The following is a 25,459-nucleotide window of genomic DNA, read 5'->3' as shown; positions in this document are numbered from 1 at the left end:
GCTGAGATTAAACAGCTGCCTTATGTGCAGGTTTAATTCCTCATTTAGCTCGTGTAGCACACAGCCGGGGACACCATCAGGTCCCATTGATGCTGTGTTTTTAGCTTTAGAGAGAGCAGCTTTCACCTGCGCATTTGAGATGTCTGGGAGGCTACACTCCGCTGGGATAGTTCTCTCCTTTAGAGAGGGGAGAGGGGGGTGAAGTTTGCACTAAACCTGTCTGCCAGTATGTTGGCAATGTCTGTGGGTTCAGTGATTTTTGTATAATTTTGGACTAATTCTGAGCATATCTGGGAGTTTCCACCCAGGTTCCTAACATAGCTGAAAAAGGCCTTATGATTGTCCTTTGAATCCATGGCAATTTTTCTCTCAAAATTGGCCTTAGTTGATTTTATGAGTGCTCGTATTTTTTTACTAATAATGATCAGGGGTGACTTCCCTTTTATGGATTTTGTTCTATCATGTAATAGCTTTCTCCTCTTATTGTAAAGTTTGTTAATGTCTGGGGTCCACCAGACTGGACGGTTGCCCTTTGTGGAAAGAGTCTTGGTTTTGTTTGGGATTGCCTGATCCATGCAGTCCTGGAGGTGTTCATAGAAGGCATTTGTAAGGGCTTCCGCAGCTTGGGTTGTGGTTTCCACTGTCTCAGGGGCCTTGAAGGATACCACACCAGTCTTGAGTAGTGTGAAGTTTGCTTTAGAGAAGTTCTTCACTGTGGTCTTTTTTGTTTGGGGTGGGGGCGGGATGTGGATTTCCAGTGAGATTAGTTTATGATCAGATCTCGCCAATGAGGGATATACTTCTGGTGTGGAGCATTTTGTCCCCATATTTGTGATAATGAGATCTAGTATATTTTCTCCTCTCGTGGGAACAGTGACTAGCTGTTCCATGGCATTTGAATTTATGAACTCCAGGAACCGTTGGGCTAGAAAGTTAGGGCTTGAGTAATGTTCCCAGTCTATATTCGGGTAGTTGAAGTCACCCAATATGATGGTGTTTGGAGATACATTTATACCCTCCAGTGTCTTCAGGAAGGCTGTGTGGGGTTCCTGAGTTTGAGAGGGTGGCCTGTAGCATGCTACAATTTGTAGAGCAGTTTTGCCTATGGTTAGTTGCACCTGGAAGGTTTCCGAAGCTTCGTGCGTTGCCACCAACCTGGAGGTGTGGGTATTCTTTATGAATATGGATACACCCCCTCCGTTTGTGGTGTGGTCCGGGTTTTGGGGCCGGAACGCATGATATGAGGTAAAACCAAATAGTGCCGGGTGCTCTCAGGAGCCTTGAACCAGGTTTCAGTTACAGCACAGACATCGATGTTCTCCATACTGAGAAGGGCCTCGAGTGCGTGCATTTTGAGATTTAGACTTCTGGCATTGAGCAGCATTACCCTCAGTTTCTTTCCATTTTTGTTTTCTAGGGTGGTAGGTTTAGAATTTGAGCCTTGCCTAAAAAAGGCACTATGGGGGTGGCAAGAGCCTTAGCCAATATCCGGAATCCCAGGGGTGACAGGTGCAAGCCGTCCCTTGCAAAGCAGCGTGGCTTGTCAAGCATGTCATCCCAGGCAGACAGACACTGGATCCCCTTTGAATGACACCAGACATTAAGCCAATTGTTAAAGCTGATCATCTTGTCTCTATATTGTGGCATCATTCTTGGAGAAGGAAAGATACTGCTCAGGGTCAGGGTCATACCTGCCTGGGCTACATAATCAGAGAGCTCCTCTATGTCTCTTTTCATGTAGTCCAGGGAGGTACGTCTCAGGTCGTTCACACCAGCATGGACAATGACTGTGTCATATTTGTACTTGCCGTGGAGTGACCCGAGTGCTTGTGTTATGTGGCGGATTCTAGCGCCCGATAGGCAGCTTACTGTGACCCTCTCCTTGTTCAGCCTGGTGAGTGTGACGTCAGTGTGTCTGACTATGGAGTCACCTATGACAAGTATGTTTGGTGTTGTATTTGGCCTTAAGGGCTGTGACTGCTTTGCACATTGCTTTTGTGGTTTATGTTTTGCTTGTGGGGTGTCTTGAGGTTGCAGTTGTTTGGGTGTCTGCTTTGCAGGCCTCTGCTGTTTAGGTAAATTTTTACTCAGAGCCTCCGAGTATGTCTTTGTGTGTTTATGTGTTTGATTCAGTGGTGTGGTAGCATTATGTGAGGCTGGTTTTGTGGTGTGTGTAGTTGCCTTCTCCTCTTGTCTGGTCTTGCCAGTCCTGAGTTGAGAGAGCTCAGCCTCCAGTTTGGCTAAATAGCTGCATCTCTTGCAAGTATTTGTGTTATGTGGGAGGAGGAGAGGGTTGTCTGTGTACATGAGGCAGTTATAACATTGCCTCAAGATTCCCAGATTCACCAGCTGGACCGGAGAGGAGATTGACAACTGACCTTTGGACATGCTAGAATAATATTGGGAATTCCTTAATAATTGAAAACAAGGGCCAGTGGGGAGTGAGGGTGTAGTGCTTTTAATGTTTAGTGCTGACTTATATAATTGCTTTAGTGAGCAAGTGCCAGGTAACTTGAGTGCAATGTGTTACAAGTAACTAAATGCAAAAACGACAAACAGTAACTTTCTTTCAAGTGAAACAAGGAAATAAGTACAGTAAGCAATGCAGATATCACTAGTGATCCACAGAAGCACTGAGAAGCCGCGTATTAGGTGGAATTAGCTTCCAGGGAAATAACAAGCAAACAAACAACAAGCATATAAACAAAGCTAGATTCAGCAGGCCTGGATCTAGTCTATGCTAGAGCAAACAAGGTGTACCAATTTCAGTAAGATACAGTTCAAATATTCAGGCACTATAAACCTTTAACCAGAAATTCCCAGCTCAGAAGGGCAGAGTCCAGCCTCTTCTCCCACAAGAGTGCAGACCACGAACCTTCTTAATGTAAAATAACTGGCCTGAAGCCCAAGTGCCTAAACCAGAACTAATACACTTGGACACTGGGCTCTCAATCAGCAGTTCCCAACTTAGAAGGATGAAAGCTACCTGTCCTGCCACCACAGTGCTTGCCACAAACCTTCCTAATGTAAAACAACTGGTCTGAAGCCCAAGTGCTTAATCCAAAAGACTTAGAATGATAGCTACACTTTAATCAAGTTATAACCAAGCAGTAATAAATACAATTGAATACTTTAGAGAATGTCTGGATTAGTGCTCAAGTTACACAAACAACGCTAGATCCAGCAGGCCCGAATCCAGTCTATGCCACAGCAAACAAGGCGCATCGGCCATAAAGAGACTTCGGGTATAAAGCGAATGTCAGCACATACTAACCTCAGAACTTTACTGTCGCCTTTCCGATCGCTTGCTCAGGTCATTGCTCGTTAGACAAGTTGCGAACCTTGGTTCAGATAAGTATCTCGTTTGGGTTTTTTCTGTAACATTTTGGCTACTGTTTTTTGCTGTGATTTACATGTCAACTAGGAGGGTCAAATGTCAGTGTGGAAGGCTGATTCCACATAAGGACTCTCACGACCTTTGCTTGTTTTGCTTAGGCCCAGACCATGACTATACTGCCTGTGCTTGTCTGTAAGGCCTTTTTATTCAAAACCCTTCGTAGCTGTTTCACTGAAGTTATATATCTTGAAAATCAGTGCCTTAAGCATTTTGCACGGGACTCAGAAGCTGGGTTGGGCCCTTAAGATGAGCCGCAACCAGAGAATGCCAAGAAGCCATGGCCTTGTATACCTGCTGATGTTCTTCGTGTTTCACTGTTGCAGTCATCACACTTGGGTTATCTGCCTGCAGGTAGCCCTCAGTTGGCCCGAATACCAGAGACTTAGTATTTCTGTGTCGGATGCTGTCGCTCCAGGACTTCTTGCTGAGGAGCCCGAAGAAAAAGCAGTTTGCATGTGTGCTGGTCTGCCGCTACCCGAGTTTTCGTTTGCGAATTGAATCATCTTGAAGTCTTCTAAAGCTAATTACCCACTGGGGATCCGTTTTTCTTGCTCTAACCAATGTCAGAAAAAGTTAACAATTGTCTTGCCTGTGGAAAGCAAATACCACACCGAGGTTTTCATTCTTACTGCGTCACCTGTTTAGGCCCAGACCACGACGTTCCTCGCTGTCGGTTTTGTGCCTTGTTCAACCCCCGAACCATTTGTCATTGGGCCCTTATTGTCGCTAAATACTTTTGTTCTCGATCTCCATTTTCTGAAATGGCTTTGGTAAGCCGCCAACTATCGATATTCCAAAAAAATTTAAAGATTAAGACAGAAGACTGCACAGGTCCAAAGCTGCCAACGATGTTTCTGTTAAGCTAGTCGCCAGTCCACCGATATTCAGTGAGGCGCTTTCGCAGCCCCTGATGCCCACTTCACTGGATTTGCAGGCCTCTACTGAGACCTGTTCGGAGTCCGGCATGCCTCGAGAATCTTGTTAGACTGTGGAACCTGTAGATGTCTCTCTTCTGTCTAAAACTACCGAGTTTCTAAGGCCAAGAGTATGCGTTATGCCTAGAAAACCGACCACCAAGTGCATGCACCTGCTCCCTTGCCACAACATCAAATGCTTAGAATGGCAGAAGTCCTTATTATGCTGATTTAGGGGAAGTCAGCCTTCCCTTGCTAAGAAAAAGAGACCAAGTCCCTAGTAGCTTCAACAGACCAAGAGTCCGACGACTCTGAAGTATCTGATTATAAAGACATGCCCTTATCTGCTTGTGAGGATTCAGATGCAGAGGAATCATTCCCTCTGCCTCTTCTCCAGAGGACTTTTCTTTTGGTGAAACCTTACATACTTTCAGAGAGCATTTCCATTGGGAATGCCAAGACTATCCTCAGTCCAAAAAGAGACTCAGAGAATTTCTAGATTTGCCACAACATAGGCCTTTAGCAATACCCCCAGTCCTGGAAGTTGATGATGTCTTTATGGAATCCAGTCTTACTCCTGATACTTTACCCCCTGCTCCTAGGAAACCAGACAGGTACTACAGAGTACCTGACTCTCTCAAACTCCTTTTCAAAAATCCTACTGCTGACCCAGAGATCATTTCCAAGGGGCCTAAAGGTATCAAGGCAACTACAGCTAAGAATCCCACCCCTTCGGACAGGGATTCCAGAGCTTTTGACAGATGGGGTAAGAAAGTATATACCTCTGCAACTCTCGCCATTAGGGCTTTGAATTGTCAGTTTCACATGCTGAAGTACCAGCAACATATTATGGAACTTATTAAGCAAAAAGTAACCTTTACAGACTGTGCAGAAAATAAAGAATTGCAGGAGATTATGCATTCTGCAAGCCAAGTCAGCAAGCATACATTGCAGTGTGGCTTTGACGCCCTAGAAGCATCTTGCAGGGCAGCAGTCACTGGTTCTGTACTGAGAAGGCATGCTTTGCTAAGGAGCAGACCTTGCCAGACCATGTCAAATCAAAGTTATTAGATGCTCCTTTGAACAAGGACAATCTGTTTGGCACCAAAGCAGAAGATGTTCTTAAAAAGATGGAAGAAAAAGCTGAATCTATGCAGACAGTTAAAGAATTCTTAACAAGTACAGCCTCCTCCATTCAGTAGGCATTGCCCCTCGAAACACTGGTCCTTTCCACCCCCTCCAGGCCATCTCAAACTAGACCCAGGGGGAAACCGACCACACAGACTACAGTCTCAGGGTATGCAGAGATCTAAGTAATGGAGTGCCCCCACCCCCAAAGGAGGGAGTGCTAAGCCACCTCCTTACGGCAAGAAATCGCAATGACTTCTCTACTCCACTCCTCACCTCTGCCCAACTGCTTGTGCCCCTAGGAGGAAACCTTGCCCTTCATGCAAAAAACTGGATGTCCATCACGAAAGACCGATGGGTCCTCAACATTGTATCCCAGGGGTACAAATTCTACTTCCACTCTCTGCCAACCCCAAAAGGGTTTCCAGACGTTCCTCCAAACCAGTGGGCAGAGGCACAAAACCAAGTCCTATCCCTGCTCTCTATCAGGGCTATTCAGCTGGTTCTGGCAGAACCGATAGGTCAAGGATTCTATTCCAGACTTTTCCTGGTACCCAGAAAAGAGGGCTCTTGGCGCCCAATCCTGGATCTTTCACTTCTCAACACCTTCCTGGTGGTACCAAAATTCAAAATGCTCACCTCGCAACAGCTTCTACCTGTGCTAGCCAAGGATGCCTGGTTAGTCACCTTAGACTTAAAAGAAGCTTATCTGTACATCCTTATAAGGGAGTCATTTAGGAAATATCTATGTTTCAGGGTCGGATCTATGCATTATCAGTTGTCTGTGCTTCCCTTTGGCTTATCCACTGCTCCCAGAGTATTCACAAAATGCCTGGCTCCAGCCATTGCTTACTGCAGGCAGAGAAATATCCAAATTTACTCGTACTTGGACGACTGCCTGATACAGGCGGACAGTCAGGAATTGCTGTTGCAGCACCTGACATTTGTAAAGAACCTTCTCACATCCCTGGGGTACACCATCAACGAAAAGAAATCAAAACTAGTGCCCAGTCAAAAGATTGTATTCCTGGTAGCAAGCTTGGACACAGCATCCCAGATGGCATTCCCCACTAAGCCTATCTGACAGACTATTTTACTCAAATGGCCCCCAGAACCCAGCTATCCGGAAGGAAAATCCTGCTGGCCCTAGGGTTCATGGCCTTATGCATCCTACTAATTCCATATGCTAGACTGCATATGAGGAAACTTCAATGGTACTTAAAACGTCTTTGGTGCCAACATCCTCAGGACCTGGAAACCATCATTCCTATCATACCCTGTCTAAGGACAGAGTTTCTTTGGTGGGCAGCAGCATGCAACCACAACAGTGGATGGCCATTTACTCAACCCCACGCCGCCCAGACCCTAACCACAGACTCATCAGACTATGCCTGGGGAGCACACATGGACGGCAAATGCATTCAGGACCACTGGAGCCCAAGTCAAATTCATCTGCACATCAAACAAAAAGAGATGCTTAGCTGTACAGCACGTCCTGACAGCTTTCAGATCCCTACTGTCTCCAGGACAACTGCTAATAAAAAGAGACAACAACACAGTTATGTGGTACATCAACAAGCCAGGGGGGGTACCCACTCTGCAGGTAAGCCATGGCCCTGTGGAATACGGCCTTGGACATGCAAGTCCATCTGCAAGCTCAATTCCTGCCAGGCAAACAAAACTCACTGGCAGACTACTTAAGCAGAAATCTCCTGGACTCACATGAGTGGCAATTAGAGCCCAGCACCTTCAACCTTCTGATTCAGAAATGGGGGACCCAGAGGTGGATCTGTTTGCCTCCCCCTGCAACTACCAGCTCAGCAAAATCTGTACCAGGAATCCTCTCAGCAGGGCCTGGAAAGTGGATGGCCCTATCTTTTCAGTGTGTAAATCTCTCAATCCTTTTCACCTCTGCCCCTTCTCCCAAGAGTATTTACTCAAAATAAGACAGGACAGACAATTCTGGTTGCCCCAGACTGACCGCCAGCACTGATACCCACTCCTGCGCAGCCTGACCACCGGTGCCACCCTGGCACCTACATCAGAACCCAACCCTGCTCTCTCAGCAGGAGGGACAGATTTTGCATCCTCAACTGCAAACCCTAAATCTTTCAGCCTGGCTTATTCCTTGAATTCTCCCCCAGCAACCCTAAGCAAGCAGGTGCTGGACGTCATTCTTGAAGCCAGAAGACCAAGTACAAGAAAATCCTGTGCTGATAAGTGGAAAAGGTACTGCTCCTGGATTCAGTCTAAAGGAGAGGACACAACTCTGCCCTCCCTGCCTCTAATCCTGTATTACTTAGCAGATCTACTCCACAAAGACCTGTCCTCCTCCTCCTCCATTAAGGCACATGCCTCAGCCATTTTGGCTCATTACAACACTGAGCCACCTCTCTTCTCACACCCTATTATCAAACAGTTCCTGAGAGGGGCAAACAGCTTAAGACTGCCAAGGAGAGCACCCACCACTACTTGGGACCTTAACTTACTGGAAAAGCTCACCCCCCCCCCCTTTGAACCTGCAGTGTCAGCAGAGTTAAAATTCCTCTCTTGGAAAACAGCCTTGCTTCTGGCCATCACTTCAGCTAGAATAGTGTCTGATCTACAAGCACTTATGGCTGTGGAACCCTTCATTATTTTCCATGCTAACAGAGTTTCCATCAGGACTAACCCTTCCTTTATGCCTAAAGTGGTGTCCAGTGTGGCTCTCAACCAGTCCATCCATTTGCCAACCTTCTTCCCTAATCCTCAAAGGGGAAAGGATCCTGCATTCCTTGGACGTGCACAGACAGCTCAGATTCTACCTTGATAGGACTAAGCCCTTTAGAGAATCTGACCAGTTACTAGTCAGCTTTGCAACAGGGACAGAGGGCAAGGCCATTTCATAACAAACAATTTCCAAATGGATAGCACATTGCATCTATTTCTGCTATAAGCACCATGGGAAACCAACCCCTCAGGGGGTCAGAACACATTCCACTTGGGCAACATCTACCTCTACAGCATTTCTCAGGGAAGTCCCTACCAGGGACATCCTGGAAGCTGCTACCTGGCGTTCTGTACACGCCTTCACCAAGCATTACCACCTGCCTATATTTTCCAAATCCAGGGCAGGTTTTCCAACAGCAGTTGTGCAAGGTATTCTAGCCAGCCGTAACTCTTCTTGACTGCCTCCATCCTTCAGCTGTGGGAGTCTACCCAAGTGTGATGAATGCAACAGTGAAACACGAAGAACATAGTACAGTTGTGTAGATGTTACGTTGCAGTCCTGGTTTCCCTCCCTCTAGCTCCCCTGGTTTCTCTCTCTGTCTCCTCTATATGCCTTTTACTCACCCCTTTCAGGGGTATTGGTATTTACTTATTACTGGTGGTGTTTTCCCCCATCATAACTTAGCTCCCTATTTGGGGGGCTGTTGACATTTGGGGGAAGAAAAACTGATGTAATGGGATCGGCTGCCTGTTTTTATACCCCCTGACGACCTGACGTCAGTCCTGGAGCGACGACATCCGACGCAGAAATACTAAGTCTATGGTATTCAGGCTGACTGAGGGCTACCTGCAGGCAGATAACTCAAGTGTGATGACTGCAACAGTGAATACGTATGCTCGAACATCTACATTTATGGTAAGTGTACACAACTGTACTTTCCCTCTGATCCAGACATACCTCTCGAGGCTGATGTGGGCCTGGAGGCAGTTCCAGAGTCTATAGACATTCCTTTGACTGGTATCTGAGTGGTGGGCATGAAGGACCCTACCAGCACTTCCTCGAGGGAATCGCAGGTGTCTGACTTGGGTATAGGGGGAGCCACAGCTTATTGTTACTGAAGGCCCATGTGGTTTTACCCAGATCATCGTGTGGGAGAATGTGCCTACCAACATTGTGGAGTGCAGGACAATGTCTGGCACATCCACCTTCCACTACATGGAGGTTCCAAAAAAGAAAAAGTTCAAGGCTAAACATGTGTCTCCTGCCCCCCAGGAACAGCCACCATATTGGCAGGCCTTTTCAACATCTTTATGGTGCTACAACAGACCTCAGCTCCCTCTCTCCCGTCTTCATTTCCTCCCTCTACTCCTTTAAAGACTACTTCTGAGGAGGTTTCCTCAGATGATGAGGAATCATCAGGAGATGGATCTTTGGCTTATTCAGCACAGATTTCTTCCCCATTGGGTTATGCCTCATCAGAAGAGGAATCTAATAGCACTGATTCCCCAGGGAGGTGATGTCCTTTGGGGATCTTTAAGATGAGAGAGTTCTTTAAGTGGGACTGCTGCAAGGTATGTGACATCCAAAAAATGTACTACTACCTCCTACAGATGGATTCCCCCTCTCCATCTGCCACCTCCCCATTCTGCTGTTCTTCTTAGATGCCTTTGCAGCTGCTTCAAAGTGCCCTGATTCCCAGCCTCCAGCCACCAAGCGCCCAGATAGATTTTATAAGGTGTCTGAGGAATTCAAATTCCTTTTCAAATGTTCCTATGCAGACCCTCCTACCATTTCAGTCTGTGCAGACAAGGCATCGCCTTCTACCTCCTTGCTTCTTTTAAATAAGGAGAGCAAAGTCATGGAGAGAATAGGGAAAAAGGTCAATACCTTTGCTACTTTGGCCTTCAGGGCAATTAATTATCAAACTTGTATAGCCAAGTAATCCTTGGCTCTTCTATCAGATGCAGGAAAGCTACTTTCTGAGCTCCTTGATTCTCCCACTAAGGTTTAGCTCTCCTCCATTTTTAATTCCTTGACCCAGGTTACAAGGCACTCTAGTGCAGTTATGATGCAGTGGAGGCCTCAGCTAGAGCAGCTGCATTGGGGTCAGTCTTGAGGAGGTGTTCATGGCTCAGACTCCAGCATTTGCTTGATGATATTAAAGCAAATATCATGGATGCTTCTCTTGACAACAAGGCTGTGTTTAGTAGCTTGGCTGCAGAACTGTTTAAATCTTTACAAGAAAACAGCAAGGAGCTGCAAGATCTAAAACATATCTTTGTTTCCCCCGTCCCTAAGTTTCAGAGGAATTATCCCACCAAAACTACCTTTGTCAGACAGCCTGCCAGGCCCCAATCTTCCAAAGGTAAGAGATCCTAGGAAATAATTTACATCTAAATCTGCCTCTTCTACTCTCACCCAGAAACAGCCCTTTCAGGCTAAGCCTGGTAGTCTGTAACTACCCGCCTCCAGGCCCATTAAACTCCTCCGTCTCTTCATATCTCTCTCTCTCCTTGCTTGAAATCAGATAACCCAGGACTCTTTCATCCTAGCCATCATCCGACATGGATATTTTATGGTGTGACCACCCCTTTTAGGTGTATTCCGCAACCTTCAAAAGAACAGTTGGAACTCCCCCCCCAGGTTGTATCCAGTCTTCTTTCTCAAGGCACTATTCAGGAAGTACCACCCTCCCAAGTTGGAAAAGGATTTTACTCCAGGATATTCCTTGTTCCCAGGAAGGATGGCCCTTGGAGGCCCACTCTAGACCTTTCCCATCTGAATACCTTTCTGAAAGTTCCCACCTTTCGTATGCTAACATTACCCACCCTTCTTCCTCTGATTTAGATATCAAAGATGCCTACCTTCATATCCCCATTCATCTTCGGTTCAATTACTTACTCACATTTTCAGTTCTGTGCCTTGCCCTTTGTTTAGTCTATGCCACTGAGGGTCTTCACGAAATGCTTAGCTTCTGTCATAGCCTACTGCATACTACAGGGCATACGGATTTTTCCTTACCTAGACAACCTACTTCTCCAGGCCCCATCTCCAGCCATCCTTCAGGAGAACCTCTCTTTCATGGTGCCTGTCCTGGAGAGTCTGGGGTTCATGATCAATTATCGGAAATCTGCTCTGATCCCTTCCCAAGAGCACATTTTTCTTGGCTGTAGGATTCAGACAGACAGGATGCTAGCCTCCTTACCTCCAGAAAAGGTCCTGACCCTAACTTTCTACTTCCAGGACCTCCTGCTTCTCCAATCCCGGACTGCCAGGGAGTTTCTACGCCTCTTGGGGTTCATGGCCTCCACTATCCCCATGTTCTTTTTAGCCAAGTTACACCTAAGAAAATTCCAGTGGCTCTTGAGGACAGATTGGATGCAACACACACGTCCTCTGGAGTTTGTGGCAGACACACACAGCAGGTCCTACCTTGCTTGAAAAGGGAGTTAAACTAATGGATTCTTCAAGTTGCAAGGAACCCCAGTCTACCCTTACAACCACCTCTCCCCACCCAGGAACTGCACACAGATGCTTCAGACTTAGGATGGGGAGCATCACTAGAATCCTGGAGGGTCAGAGATGTCTGGTCTCCAGGCCAAACAAGGGAACCCATCAGTATTTAGGAGATGAGGGCCTTGATTTTCGCCCTGCAAATTTTCAACCCTATGCTTTCTCCAGGGGTTCTGAGGTGGTTTGCAGACACCACGGTCCTCTGGTATGTCAGCAAATAGGAAGGGACAAAGTCTTATCTCCTGTGCAGACTGGCCTTACAGGCCTTGGGAGTTAGCCTTGCAGAGTCAACTCTCCCTTCAGGTTGTCTGCATTCCCTTTACTCAAAATTTTTGTGGCAGACACACACAGCAGGTCCATGACTCAATCCCACAAATGGATGTTACACAGGGATGTGTTTCTGGACATGGTCCATCAGTTGGGTATACCTCGGGTAGATCTCTCTGCCTCCCCCATAAACAGACAGCTTCCCAAGTTTTGTGCCAGCGTCACAGGTCCCTTGGCATGGAAGGTGGATGCTTTCTCTTTGTCTTGGAATGGGATGTTTCTCTATGCATCCCCCCTTCCCAATTCTCTAAAAGGTCCTGCCAGAAATCCAGCAGGAGCAACCAAAATCTTGCTGGTGACCCCCTTTTTGGAAAAAGACAGCATTGGTTTCGCCCTTCTCCTGCATCTAGCCATGGGCAATCACCAGAATTAATACACTTTTAGAATAACAGACACTGAGCCCTCAATCAGCAGTTACCAATCTAGAAGGATGTAAGCTACCTGTTCTGCCACTACAGTGCAGACCACAAACCCTCTCAGTGCAAAACAACTGGTCTGAAGCCCAAGTGTTTAAACCAAAAGTCTTAGAATGAGTTACACCAAGCAGTAATAAATACAAATGAGTACTTTTAAGATGATGCAAAAGTAAAATAAAGTAGGTAGAAACACAAGTACAGTAAAAGCACTGCTTCTAAGCTCTCTAAAGCCTTTTTGAGTGGTACTTTTCTTCTTAGGCCACCAATCAAGGACCCAACGCCTCCTTGGGACCTTAGATTGGTCCTCCAAGCCTTAGTTTATTCCCCCTTTTGAACCTGCTGCTTCGGTGGCTCTGCAGTTCCTGTCTTGGAAGACAGCCTTCCTGCTGTTACTTCAGCTAAGAAAAAGTCTGAGCTTCAAGCCTTATCGATTAAGCCTCCTTGTCTGATCTTCCATAATGACAGGGTATCCTTTTGCACTAATCCTTCCTTCCGAAAGTGGCCTTGGAATCAAACATTAATCAGGTTATCAATCTCCCAGTTTTCTTTCCGAACTTTCAGAGTAAGGGAGAGTATAACTTACACCTGCTAGATGTTCATAAGACCATTACGGTTTTATTTGCACAGAACAAAGGCTTTTTGCAAGTCTGATCAACTTTTTGTCTCGTACTCTAAGCCCTTTTTAGGGAAACCTGTATCGAAGTTCACCGTTGCTCATTGGATCTCCCAATGCATACTCCTGACGTATTCAACCAAAGTATTATCTCTGCCAGGTCACGTTAAGGTGCATTCTGCTAGGTCTGTGGCTCTTCTGCTGTCTTTTGGTCCAGAGTTTCTTTGGATGACATTTGCTCTGCGGCTACCTGGGCATCTTCACATAGCTTTCATTTCCCATTACAAGTTGGACCTTCTATCCAGAAGCAGGGCATCGTTTGACTCCAGAATATCCTTCCATGAGGGCCTCCTATGTTTTTGGTAGCTGGGGACTCTGTCCCACAGGTTGAAGACCAAATGATAACAACTTCAGATAAAGAAGTTATATACTTCCATAACATTCCATCGGAGGTATTGCTTTTCATTTGTCTTCAACCATCCCTTCCTCCTTCCCCCTGCCTTACGTGGGCTGTGTAGTTATCTGGCTGGAAGAGACATTGCCTTTTTTTGGCATATCTGATAATTTCTTAAGTTATTCTCTGGTTAATGTTTCCAAGGGGTAAGTCATTAAGTCAGGCGAGATGCTATAGGGGGCAGCAAACTTTGAGGGGAGGAAGAAGGCAGGGCATTATGGGTAGGGGAGGAGCTTGGAGCTCAGATCTCATGCTAGTAAAAGGCGGCCAAGTCAGATTCGCTCGGGATCCGAGTCCCACAGGTTGAAGACAAATGAAAAGCAACAACTCTGATGGAACATTATGGTGAATACATAACTTCTTTTGACTGTTGTAACAGTTTAATATTTCATTACACTCATGAAGTTGACTTGTTGAGCAAACCTTGTTTACATTTTATCTTAGTGGAGCCATTAAGTATTTCTGCACATGTATGTGCTGGGCTGATTTTTGTGTGTGATCCATACAGTTATTCCCCTTTTGCTTCATTAACCGTGGGTAGTATATTTGTAAAACTGTGTGCATGTACTGTATCTTGGGAAGAGGTTTACATTTTAGAAATGTTACTTTGGATGTTTAGGTGGGCAGAAGCTAGAACAAGTGTTGGCCAAAGAAAGCTGAACTTTTTAAGCCACCAAAGTAAAATTGAAAGGACCTTTATTGTGACAGTTTAAAAGTTGAGTGATTTAATGAGAATGTTAAATGGTTACCTTTCAATTCATAATTCATTAGATGTTTTCTCTGAATCACAGATCCTTAAAGTAGTACAGTAAATTCTCAGTTAACCGACAGCCATAGAGATGGGTAGTTGCCGGATAAATGTAGTTTCTGGTTGCTTGAGAGTTACTGTTAAAAAAAGAGATGTCTAATACTGTACCCTAAACTATTTGTTTGGTTTGGGTTGTTCTCAGGTTGGGAGGGAGAGGGAATTTATTCTTGCCTTCCTTATTAAAACTCTAAAAATGTAAGGTATTTTTCTGTGGGGGGGAAACTAAGTTCAACACATGAAAATTGTATTGGATTGGTTTGATAATTTTTGGTGGTTGCTTGAGTTCGGTTAACTGAGAGCTTACTGTACACTGAAAACTCATTTTTCTGAAAGCAAATTTCATGGAATTATAGTTCATAGAAAAATTGTAGAAGGCTATAATCAGTCTCTGCTAGTGTGGTTTAGCTTTTTTGTATCATAGGAATTGCAAGCAGACTAGTTTAGAAGACCATTTGCACATTGCCAGTGCCATCCTCATGACATACCCCCATCTCTGGAATTATGTGTTTGTGCACCAGCAGTGATTCTCTGTATGGTTTTCTCTCTCTTCATGGCTGTACAACCATGGAGTTAGTATATTTAAGTAAGGGGAGTGCAGGGGGGCTTGCCTCCCTTGCAGAAACAATTGTTGAGTTATTTGTTGTATATGCAATTGTCTATGAAATTTGATAGCATGAAATATGTTTAGGGATGTCTGATTAAATGCAATTGTCGCATAAGTAACTCCTTATAGTAGCATTGTTAAATTAATAAATTATTAGTGAGAATTCAAAACTGATCATCAAGCTGATATGATCTCTTGCCCACCAGATTGCTCAACTAATAAGAAAACAGTTTGTGTTTACATTTTTCTTAGAATGTTTAACCAGGCTGTTTTGTTTCTAAATATACAAATGTTTGTTTACATATACCCATTTCCAGAGGCGGTTGATGGCTTTGTATCAAAGGGGGAGCTGCAGGAGACTGATGAATGGGTGTGGTCAACTAGAAAGGGGTGGGGCTATGCTAAAAAATGCAAAAAAATGGGTCTTTAAATACGCTGCCCTGGTTGCCAAACCATCATTATGAGAGTCCAATCAAGACAAATGAATTGTAGAAGAAAAAAAATATTTCAGTGCATTGGCTACATGACAGATTGCTTAATATCTAGATGGAAACAAAACGGTTGTCAGGCATGAAAAAAGAAATTACTTTTTAAATACATTATTGGGATGCCAGGTATAAAAAACAAGCAGCACTGCAGTTCTAATTATAGTTTATGTTCAACTTTATAAAAGTACCACGTAACATGCTGAAAATATTGATCTCTGTGATACGCCCACTTGTAAAAATGTTTCTTAGCCAAAAAAGACCTGCTGCCTAACAACAACTATCTACTTGTTTCATGGGGAAAACATGATCAAAGTAAAAAATGAACAGCAAACAAGAAACAAGCTCAAGATAAATTGCTTAAAGGATGCCTGCACAGATTATGTACCACACATTATAGATTGGCATTCTGTTTACTTTACGGGTAAAGCCTGCAAAGATGACTGCAAGTCTCCAACAAATGTAATGAGCTTCTGAAAATATTGTAATCCTGTACTTTATTACAAATACTGTCATATGCATTTCAATAACTAAGGCTTGTATGCAGTCTAGTTATGTAAATATTCTCTGCATGGCAACAACAAAAAGGCTTTCAGTGTTGGTAATTCTTTAACAATATGCTTATTAAAGCTTACTTGCATCTTACAGTCTCAGACAAGCTTACCTAATGATCATTAAAGCACTGCTACTTAAACACAGAGCAACAGGCTCTGCAACAACATGCATTTTCTGAATAAGCAAAAACATAAATCAACAGTATAAAAATATGATAGAAAACCAGAACATTCTACAAAATCAAGGACAGATGAAAAGCCACTGTAGTACTTGTGTCTACCTTGGATGGGAGGATACTCTGCAAACTTGCACTGCATAACTGCTGCTTGCCTTACCTGGACACATCCAGAGTCACTACGTGGGGGAGTGGGTGCAACAAGTATGTCACAATTTGAAATGTCTCTGGCTGACAGTGATGGCCCTGACGCATTTGTCATACATCTCAACCTCAGAGCAAGAAATATGGACAAAGCCATACAAAGAAGTGGGACAAAGGCCCAAAAATAAGGGCATTTTTTAAATATTGCTCTTATAAACTTAGAAACATAATAGAATTGTAAGTCTTGCATAATATGAATTCTCTGAAGGGTATGAAATCTGAAACTCAAATGTCTGTCATTATTTTCTAACTTCACTCTTTAATTATTTGCCACAAATTTGCCAGAAAACCACAATTTTATGAAAAATGGACCAAAAATATGATGCAAAAATATAAAATAGCCACACAATATAGCTGGGAACATGTCAAAGAAGGGATACATTTTTAATAGTAGTACTGTTAACTTGAGCAGCTGACAAAAGAGAATCTGTATGCATTTCTAAAATTAAAAGTAATCTATTACTCTGATTATTGCAATTATTTATTAATTGTAAACCCTCCATGTTTTCTTCCAAATTTGCCATTTTGCAGAGGGACTATTAGGAGGGAACAACATTCTGAGCCAAAATCAGGTACAGTTGAGAGGCTTGGATATACCTAATTTGGGTCTACTTCACCTTGTCGTAAGCTGACAATATCGAATATGATATTGTCAGGACAACAATGTCGAAGTTCAGAACATCGCGCAGGTAAATGGAAATCTCCATAAGGGGGAGATTTCTGTTTACCTCAATGTAGTGCGGTCTCGGAGTTGGTATATTTAAGTAGGGGGGTGGGGTGGCACAGGGAGTCTTGCCCCCCCGCCTACGCTAGGTTTTTTACGTTATTTGATATTTTACTACTTCAATCAGTAAAGTTCGACCTTTATTGATTCGCTGTAGTAAGATTTCGATAACGTGATAGACGCCCTAATTCTATAAAGTGATTTATTTGCTTGTACCTCTCAACCTCTTAACGCAGGAAATCTGGACAAGGCCAGATATATTGGGGGAACATACAAAAACAGTACTAAAAATTGCTCTTGTATAAACTTAGTTGACAGAATAACAGGTCTTGCTTTAGCTTGCATTTTTCTGAAGGGTATGAAGTCTGAAACTCAGTCTGTCATTATTTAGTGACTTCATTCTTAAATGATTTGCCAGAAAACCACAAATGTCATGAGGAACAAACCAAAAATAAGAAGCAAAAATCTATTCATTCTGCAAAAATCTGGACAGTTGAGAGGTATGGTTCAGCCGGGGCTGAGTTTGCCGCCCCCCCCCCCCTCAAAAAATCATGGGCGAATGGGGCTTCCCCCCTGCAGCTATTCCACTTTCCCATTACTTGGCTATTTCGCCCCATTTACCATAGACACTGTAATGTGCATACTGCATTACTTCTACGGTGATTTTGGATTTCATTTAAAAGTTTTATTTTACATTTTACAGCACAAACACTAATAGACATCTGTAAAAGCAATGCAGTTTCACAATGAGAATAGACTTACCATTAAAACTTCTCTGCCCTTGAAACAGCATCGAAACCCACATTCAAAGAAAATATATCTGGCCAGTGGCAGATAATGATTAACTTTGGGCTGTTTTCAAATCATAGGTCCCTTGCACAGGAAACATACATGTGTTCTTTGATGCACCTTCCTGATTGTATTAAATTATATTCCTTGTATAATACAGTACAGTTGTTAGCATTTTAAATTTATTGTTTTGAACATTTTTGCAGTAAACAATGAAACAAAATGTATGCACCAATAATGGCAAAACTGCCCAATTCAGAACATTTCCATCATAAAAGTCTGCTCAAACGTCTACAGTCCACCAGTATCAGTAAATATGCACAATCTCTGCAGAAGTAAAAGTCATCTAAATAATTCCACATTAAAGAGATCTGTAACTAATGTGGTTGCTGCTAGCACAGAACTTTATATTTCATTGTTTCATCTACAAATAAAGTGTCTGTTGCTGTTGAGGAATAAATTACCTATGTTACATTAAAAATGCTAAGCTAGTAATATAGCAGTAGGGAATGGATTGCAAACTGATAACAGGTTCATCGTTACTAAGTGTCTCTGCCAAAGAGGACATTCTCAGGACTGCAGCATCCACCCCCTTTAAAAACACAACACAGTACAGTATTAATAATGCATCTATATACTGTGAGAGCAGAACCCACAGTCTTCTGCATCAAAAGCAAGTACACTACCTGTTGTGCTATTAACAATGGAAGCAGACACAGCATAAGCAGCACTAAACTTCTTTTCAAGCTCTCAGTTCCTTGTAAAATGCACTCAGTGCCCAACTGTATCTCTCAACTTTGAAGCACAAGAAATCTGGAAAAAGCCAAACATTATTTGGGGGGACAAAAGCCCCAAAACTAGGGACAGATTTTATACATTGCTTGCATAATCTTGGAAAGTTGCTGGAATAAAATGATGTTACCACCATGCATTTCACTGCCAAGTCTTGAACACGGGACCCTGTGCACTACAGTCAGAGCAACATACCACTATGCCAAATCAGCTGTTTCTTGAAAGACAGGCAGACTGAAACTTAAATAGCTATCATTTCATGAATTCATTTCTCACCATAGCTCTCAACATCTTGAAAAAAGGAATGTTCCTAATGGCCTACATGTGAAGTTGGCAGTCTCTTTCATGAACACCAAGTACACCTGCAGACATACACCCATACGCACGTGCATGCCATGTACATGTGCACACACTCCTACAGTCACACACACACACACACACACACACACACACACACACACACACACACACACACACACACACACACACACACACACACAAAGCCAATAATGGGGAAATACAGCCCCCAGATGTATTCAGTTCTCACCATAGCTCTCAACCTGTTAGCACAAAAAAACTTGGACAAAGCCAATAATGAGGGAATGCAGCCCCAAAAATAGTGACAAAGTTCAAATATTGATCTTACAAACAGAAAATTGCTAGAATAAAAGGCTTTGTGTTACCATGTACTTTCTGAAGAATATGAAGTTGAAATTCAGATGCCTGTCATTATTTAGTGAATTCAAAAATCCATAAAAAACACAGATTTTAGGAGGAAAAGAGCAAAAATATGAGGCAAAAATTTCACAAGTGATGGTGGGTAGGGAATTCAAGGTCTTGCTATGTACTCCCAAGGTACAGGGTTTGAGTCTAACCACCAGGTATATTTCCTGACTTCTTTCTAGCTACGGGGACATTTTACACACACACGCACATGCACACACCCTAAACAAGTACCTGCAGATTTTCAGTCCAATAGCTGCAGCTTTGTTAATTCCAGCCAGCCACGCTCCCAGTTTCAAAACGAAATCCCCACGAGGGGGTGTCAGTCCTGTCCTCTTCCAGTCTATGCAAGACTTCTGGGATCTTTGTTGTTGCAGGCTGTCTTCCTAATCCAGACTGTCTCACCAGCGGTCCAGATTCTGTGCGCATGCTCTGGACTGGTTCAGTAGCAGTCCGGACACGGGAAAATGCCGCGAGTGCGCATGTGTGAGTTCTGGGAGTTGTGTTTATTGTTTTAGTTATTCTTTCTTTTTGTTTTTCTTTCTTTTGTACAGCTGGGCGGGGCTGCAGTCCTGCAGCCCAATAGCATGAGCCGCCCCTGCCCATTTCCTGGATAGGGGAGATGGTGGCCACTGTGTTTTAGAAACTGTAATTCTGTATGTAGTGGGAATTTAGAAACCAGTATTGTGTTGCAGTTTTTGTAATATGCCTCCTGAACATGAGTAGAAACATTGTCACCTGTAGTGTTGTGTGTCATTTACAGGCAGCATTTTAGATTCTTTCTTTGCTGCTTGAACTATGAGCTGGAGAAATTAGCATACCACTTTTGCTGCTTACAGTAATGAATATTTTTATGTTTTTGAATTGATAGAAACAACAAGGTCCCTGTATGAGAAGAAACTGACTGAAATTATAAGTGGAACCAAATCTTCACTGAGGGAGAAAAGCAAAGCATCAGAGGGTGAGAAGCTAATATGGCATATTTTACTTCGCTTTGAATGTTCCTTGATTTACTTGTGGAAGTAGTGCTATAATCAGAAATGTTTTTGCATCAGCTTCCTTCAAATTAAAGATGTTAATTAGTCTTAACTGCTCTTCACAATTGTGACACATTGTAAAAGGGATTAAGAGACAGCAAACATTGCTTCCCTTTGTTTTTGTAATGTGGAAGGAATTGAATGGTCAGCAAAAACCTATACGAGAAGTAGAAAACCTCCAAATTGCTTGCCCATGTGTAAGTGGATACAGTAAATGAGACTGAGCTGTATATGTGGATGGTGTAGCTGACCATATAAACCCAAAAAGTGGCATGTTTTGTCTGCAGGTTTTAGTATGAACTGTGTTTTTGACATTTCTGTAATTATTTGCGGATTGAGAATGGGGTCATTATTTGTTGCTCAAGGGCATATTCAGCATTGCTTATGACACACAAGAAACATTATATGGCATGCTACCTGCATTCGTTAGCCATTCCATGTGATGTATGTTTGCACTTACCAACTGTGAGAAGTCCCCTTGTAGGGACCATGGGTGTAGGTCAGATGTGTGCCAAATGTATGCATTATGTAAAATGGCTGGACACATTAAAGGTAATGCTCTAGATATTACACACTTGCCTGGTAGCTTAGGTAGTGGTAGCCCTTACTGTTTGTCTGTAAGGAGCAGGTGAAGCCTTAGTAGCAACATTGGTGCAGTCTGAGGTGCCCAAGGCCTCAGGAAAGTCTGAGGTGCCCAAGGCCTCAGGAAAGCATATTCCATAAAATAGACAGCAAGCAGTACTTTGGGATAACAATCTGTCTACATTACATTACTTCCAGTAAATATTGGGGTACCCCAAGGCTCTATCTTGGGTCCCCTTCTTTTTTCCTTATTTATCAACGATCTACACATGAACATACCTCAAGCCACCTGCATTCAATATGCAGATGATTCCACCTTAATCTGTACAGCTAAGAATATAGCCACTCTCCAGTCCCTCACCCAAACTGTTTTTCATAATGTTGAAAACTGGTTCATGCAACACTACCTCCTCCTAAACCGCAAAAAAGCAAAACTACTGCTATTTACTCCAACTCTTAAATCACCTAATCCATTCTTCTCTATAATCTCTAACAATGCTACCAATATATAACCCCAGATACTACAACTCACCTACTAGGTGTAACAATTGATAATCGTCTCAACTATGATGACCACATCAACTCCACCATAAAATCATTTAACAAGAAACTTGGTACCCTCTATAGAATTAAACCCTTCCTTACCCCTACTGCCAGGAAAAGTATTGCCCAGACCCACCTCATTTCTACCCTTTTCTATGCCTCTGCTATATATACTAATCTATCTAAAAACAACCTCTCCAAACTTTCCACCTGTTATAATAGCATAGCTAGACTCATTACATGCTCCCCCTTTAAAACTCATCACTGCCTCAACCTCAAACAACTTGAATGGCTAGAACTGCAGAACCTTATACTCTGTCAACAATTACTTATCACTCAAAAGATCCTATACCACCCCAACAACGCCCCTATCCTCACTAATCTGTTTATACCATATAAAAATCTAGCTACACTACGCTCTGCTAATAAGCTCCTAGTCTCCTCGATTAAATCCAACAACAAAGCTGGTGACTCACTTTTCTCAAACACAGCAGGTAAAAACTGGAATCATCTTCCTTTTGATTTATCAACCCTTGCTTCTACTTCTCTATTTAAAAAAACATCTGAAAGAACATCTTAAAACTCATTGGCTTTGTCCATGTGCTAACCTAGACTAATATGTTCCCTTTCCTACTCTTACCCCCTTTCCCTACTCCTCTAACTTATTCCTCCAAATCTAGTTACTACTCTTTTATTCATAGTAAGAGGATAAAATATAAGGGCTTTTCTCTCTTTATTGGGTCTTGCTCATGCATACTATTGTGTTTAGTATCATTTTTTTAGTATAATTTTTAAAGTTTATAATTTTATTATTATAATTTTTTTTCTTTTGACCAATACTGCCTTTGTATTGTGATTTTGCATGTCTTTTTATATATTGTTAACGTTGTCACTTTTCATGCTTGGAGCTTTTCTCCCCGGGCCTCTACTGAAAATGGACAGGTATCCAGTTAGACTAGCCCGGTCAACAAATGTAAAATAAATAAATAAATAATAAATAAAATAAATAATGCTTTTGTGGTGGTGTTTTTTCTGTGCTGTCCCTGAGAACCTGATGTGCTCCTTCACATCTGTTAGCATGATGCCAGAGAATTGGACCAGCATTTATAAGGCAGAGGCCTTAGATATACTGTGTCTTCCTTAGGTTGCTGGAAGGACCTTATAATTAAGATGGTGAATGATGCACATTCCTTCCTGTCTACAGGAATAGGCATACTAGTTGATTCCACTTGTGGGTGACATCTGATCTGTCAGATATTGGTATATGAGTTAATGTCTATATTGTCTGTCAGCATGAGTGGACATGGAGGCCAGCATTGTCATTGCTGGCTCCAAAGGCATCTACCAGCAATCACTTTTTAGCTATTGCTGGCACTCTACCTATCGTATGTGTTAAAACTAGATGGGTGCAGACTTCATCATGTTAGCCTTCTACATTTGCATATTCCATGTTGCTTGTTTGCAAAGAATTTCTCGTTTACATCTCATTATGTGCTTATTTGCATGCACTTTAATTTGAGCAGGTTCCTACCATTGCTGTTTTACACCTTGTAACCTATGGAATATCCTTTTCCACTGTACTCATTTCAGCTGTTTTTCTTTCATTCCTGCACAAAAGAACATATTCTACCCTCAGCTCTGCTCAGTTCTTTTCTACAGCTTGTAGAGTTCTCATCTCAGTTACTGCATAAAAGTATTCATAATTTATGGCTAAATGTTTGTCTTCAAAGTGATGACTGTATCATAAGCTAGGATGCACACTGCACTGTTGCTTGTGCCTGGACAAGGAAGAAAACAAGTACTGCCAGCATTTCAGCTTGTCCACCTGGAGATGGAAAAGGAAGAAGTTAGCTGCCTGATGTTCTTTGTATTTCACTGTTGCAGTCATTACACTTGGGTTATCCTGCTGGCAGGTTACCCTCAGTCGGCCTGAATTCCAAAGTCTAGGTCCGGTGTCGGTTGCTGTTGCCTCTTCCCTGACATCAGTGCGCCAGGGGTATAAAAGATGCATCCGACACCGTTTTCTTCAGTTTTTCTTGCCGGGCGGTGCCCGAAGCTGAAGCAGTTCGCAAGTGCCGGTCGGCTGACTCCTGAGATTTTCGTGTTCGAATTTCAGATCCGAAGTCTTCATTAAAAGCTAAGTACCCCATTGGGGAAAACTTTTTTCTTGCTCCAGACCAATGTCAGAAAAAGTTAATAATTGTATTTCTTGTGGGAAGCAAATACCTCATAAGGATTTTCATTCTTACTGTATTCCTTGCCTAGGCCCTGACCACGACATTGCTTGTTGTTGGTTTTGTGCTAGATTTAACCAGCACTAGAAAGTGTCGGTATGATTTTGCTTTTCACTATTTTGGTAGAAGATTTAATTACATGATGCCGTCGGATAGCCAACCGACTATCGCAATTCACAAGAAATGCAAAGAAAAGGACAGGCATCCGAGGTCTAAAACCGATGACGAGGCTTCTAAGCCAGTCGCCGGTTCTCAATGATCAGCTTTCGCAGCCCCTGACGCCTGCAGGCCGCTACAGACTCCCACGTGGAGTCGCCTAGACCGCTGGAAGTTCAAGGTATTGGACCTTTGGAAACTATTCCCTCAGATGGGTCCGGAGCTGCTGAGCAGGCATCTACTTCTGAGGGTGTTTTCAGACCTACTCAATTGTACATTAAAGCGACTCCAGCTACAAAGGCAAAGACTAAAGCATCTTTAAAGACAAAGAAACAAGTACAACAGCCTCATGGTAAGGCCTCCATGCCTAAAAAACAGATGCTCAAAATGGCCGAAGACTTTGATCAGGGGTTCCCATCCCCCTCCTGATAAGAGGCCTAGGCAAGAAACAGAATATGAATCTTCAGATCGGGTTTCCATTTCTTCAGATTCCTCTTCTGATCTGGAATACTCTCTTCCTCCCTATGAGGATTCTGATGCTGAAGAATCTAGCCCTTCAGCCTCTCCTCCTGAGGATTACTCTTTTGGGGAAACCTTGCATGCCATGAGGGAACATTTCCACTGGGAGAGCCAAGATTATTCTGAATCTAAAAAAGGGGCTCAGGGACTTCCTTTTACTACCACAACAAAGGCCCTAGCTATTCCGCCTGTGTTAGACATTGTAGATGATGTATTTTCAGAGTCCACTCTGACCCCTGACTCCTTACCTCCAGCTCCTGTTAAGTCGGACAGGTACTACAGGGTGCTTGAATCTCATAAATTCCTTTTCAAGAACCCTGCTGCTGACCCTGAAACTATTTCTCAGGGTCCCAAAGGGGTCAAGGCATCCACTGCAAAAAAACCCTAACCCTCAGACAGGGATTCTAGGGCATTAAGACAGATGGGGAAAGAAGATTTACACCTCTGCTACCTTGGCTATAAGGGCTTTAAATTGTCAGTTTCATATGCTCAAATATCAGCAATATATTATGTCACTGCTTAAACAGAAAATGTTGATAAATTCTGAAGGTGCAGAAAACAAAGAAATGCAGGATTTATTGCATGAAGCTGAGCAAGTTGGAAAGCATACTTTGCAATGTTGCTTTGATTCTTTGGAGGCCTCCTGCAGGGCCGCTGTTACGGGTTCTGTCATTAGGAGGCATGATTGGTTAAAGGAACAAAATTTACCAGATCATGTTAAAGCAAAATTATTTGATGCTCCACTACAGCATGATACCTTGTTTGGTGTTAAAGCAGAAGAGGTGTTGAAAATGGAGGACAAAGCTAAATCTATGCAAACAGTCAAGGATTTCTTACAGGTACAGCCTCCAAGATTTAGCAGACACTGGCCTACAAAGAATTGGTCCTTTCCAGTGTCAGACAGACCACAAAGGGGCAGATACAGACGCCCAAGAGGCAGATCCCAGCCCCAAGGTTCATACAGGTCTAAACAATGGGGTGCTTCTACCTCCAAAAGTGGAGAAGACAAATCACAGCCTTACAGGAAACAGTCCCAGTAACTTCCCCCTGCCTGCGG

At 43.2% G+C, this 25,459-nt stretch overlaps 1 protein-coding gene across 3 annotated transcripts in view; it reads left to right on the top strand.

The window, feature by feature from the left end:
- Positions 1-25,459, top strand: part of EMD (emerin) — a 1,082,425-nt gene that overhangs the window by 319,111 nt on the left and 737,855 nt on the right. For all 3 annotated transcript variants that reach the window (XM_044080328.1, XM_044080330.1, XM_044080331.1), the window contains exon 3: positions 20,203-20,292. In XM_044080328.1, coding sequence (XP_043936263.1) covers positions 20,203-20,292 — 90 coding nt within the window. The remainder of the gene's footprint in view (positions 1-20,202; positions 20,293-25,459) is intronic.

The sequence above is a fragment of the Protopterus annectens genome, chromosome 8.part0 (genome assembly GCF_019279795.1).
Source record: "Protopterus annectens isolate FY-2018-M chromosome 8.part0, PAN1.0, whole genome shotgun sequence".
In the NCBI taxonomy this organism is placed as follows: domain Eukaryota; kingdom Metazoa; phylum Chordata; order Ceratodontiformes; family Protopteridae; genus Protopterus; species Protopterus annectens.
Note: the sequence above shows the minus strand (reverse complement) of the source record. Positions and strands in the feature narration are given on the sequence as shown.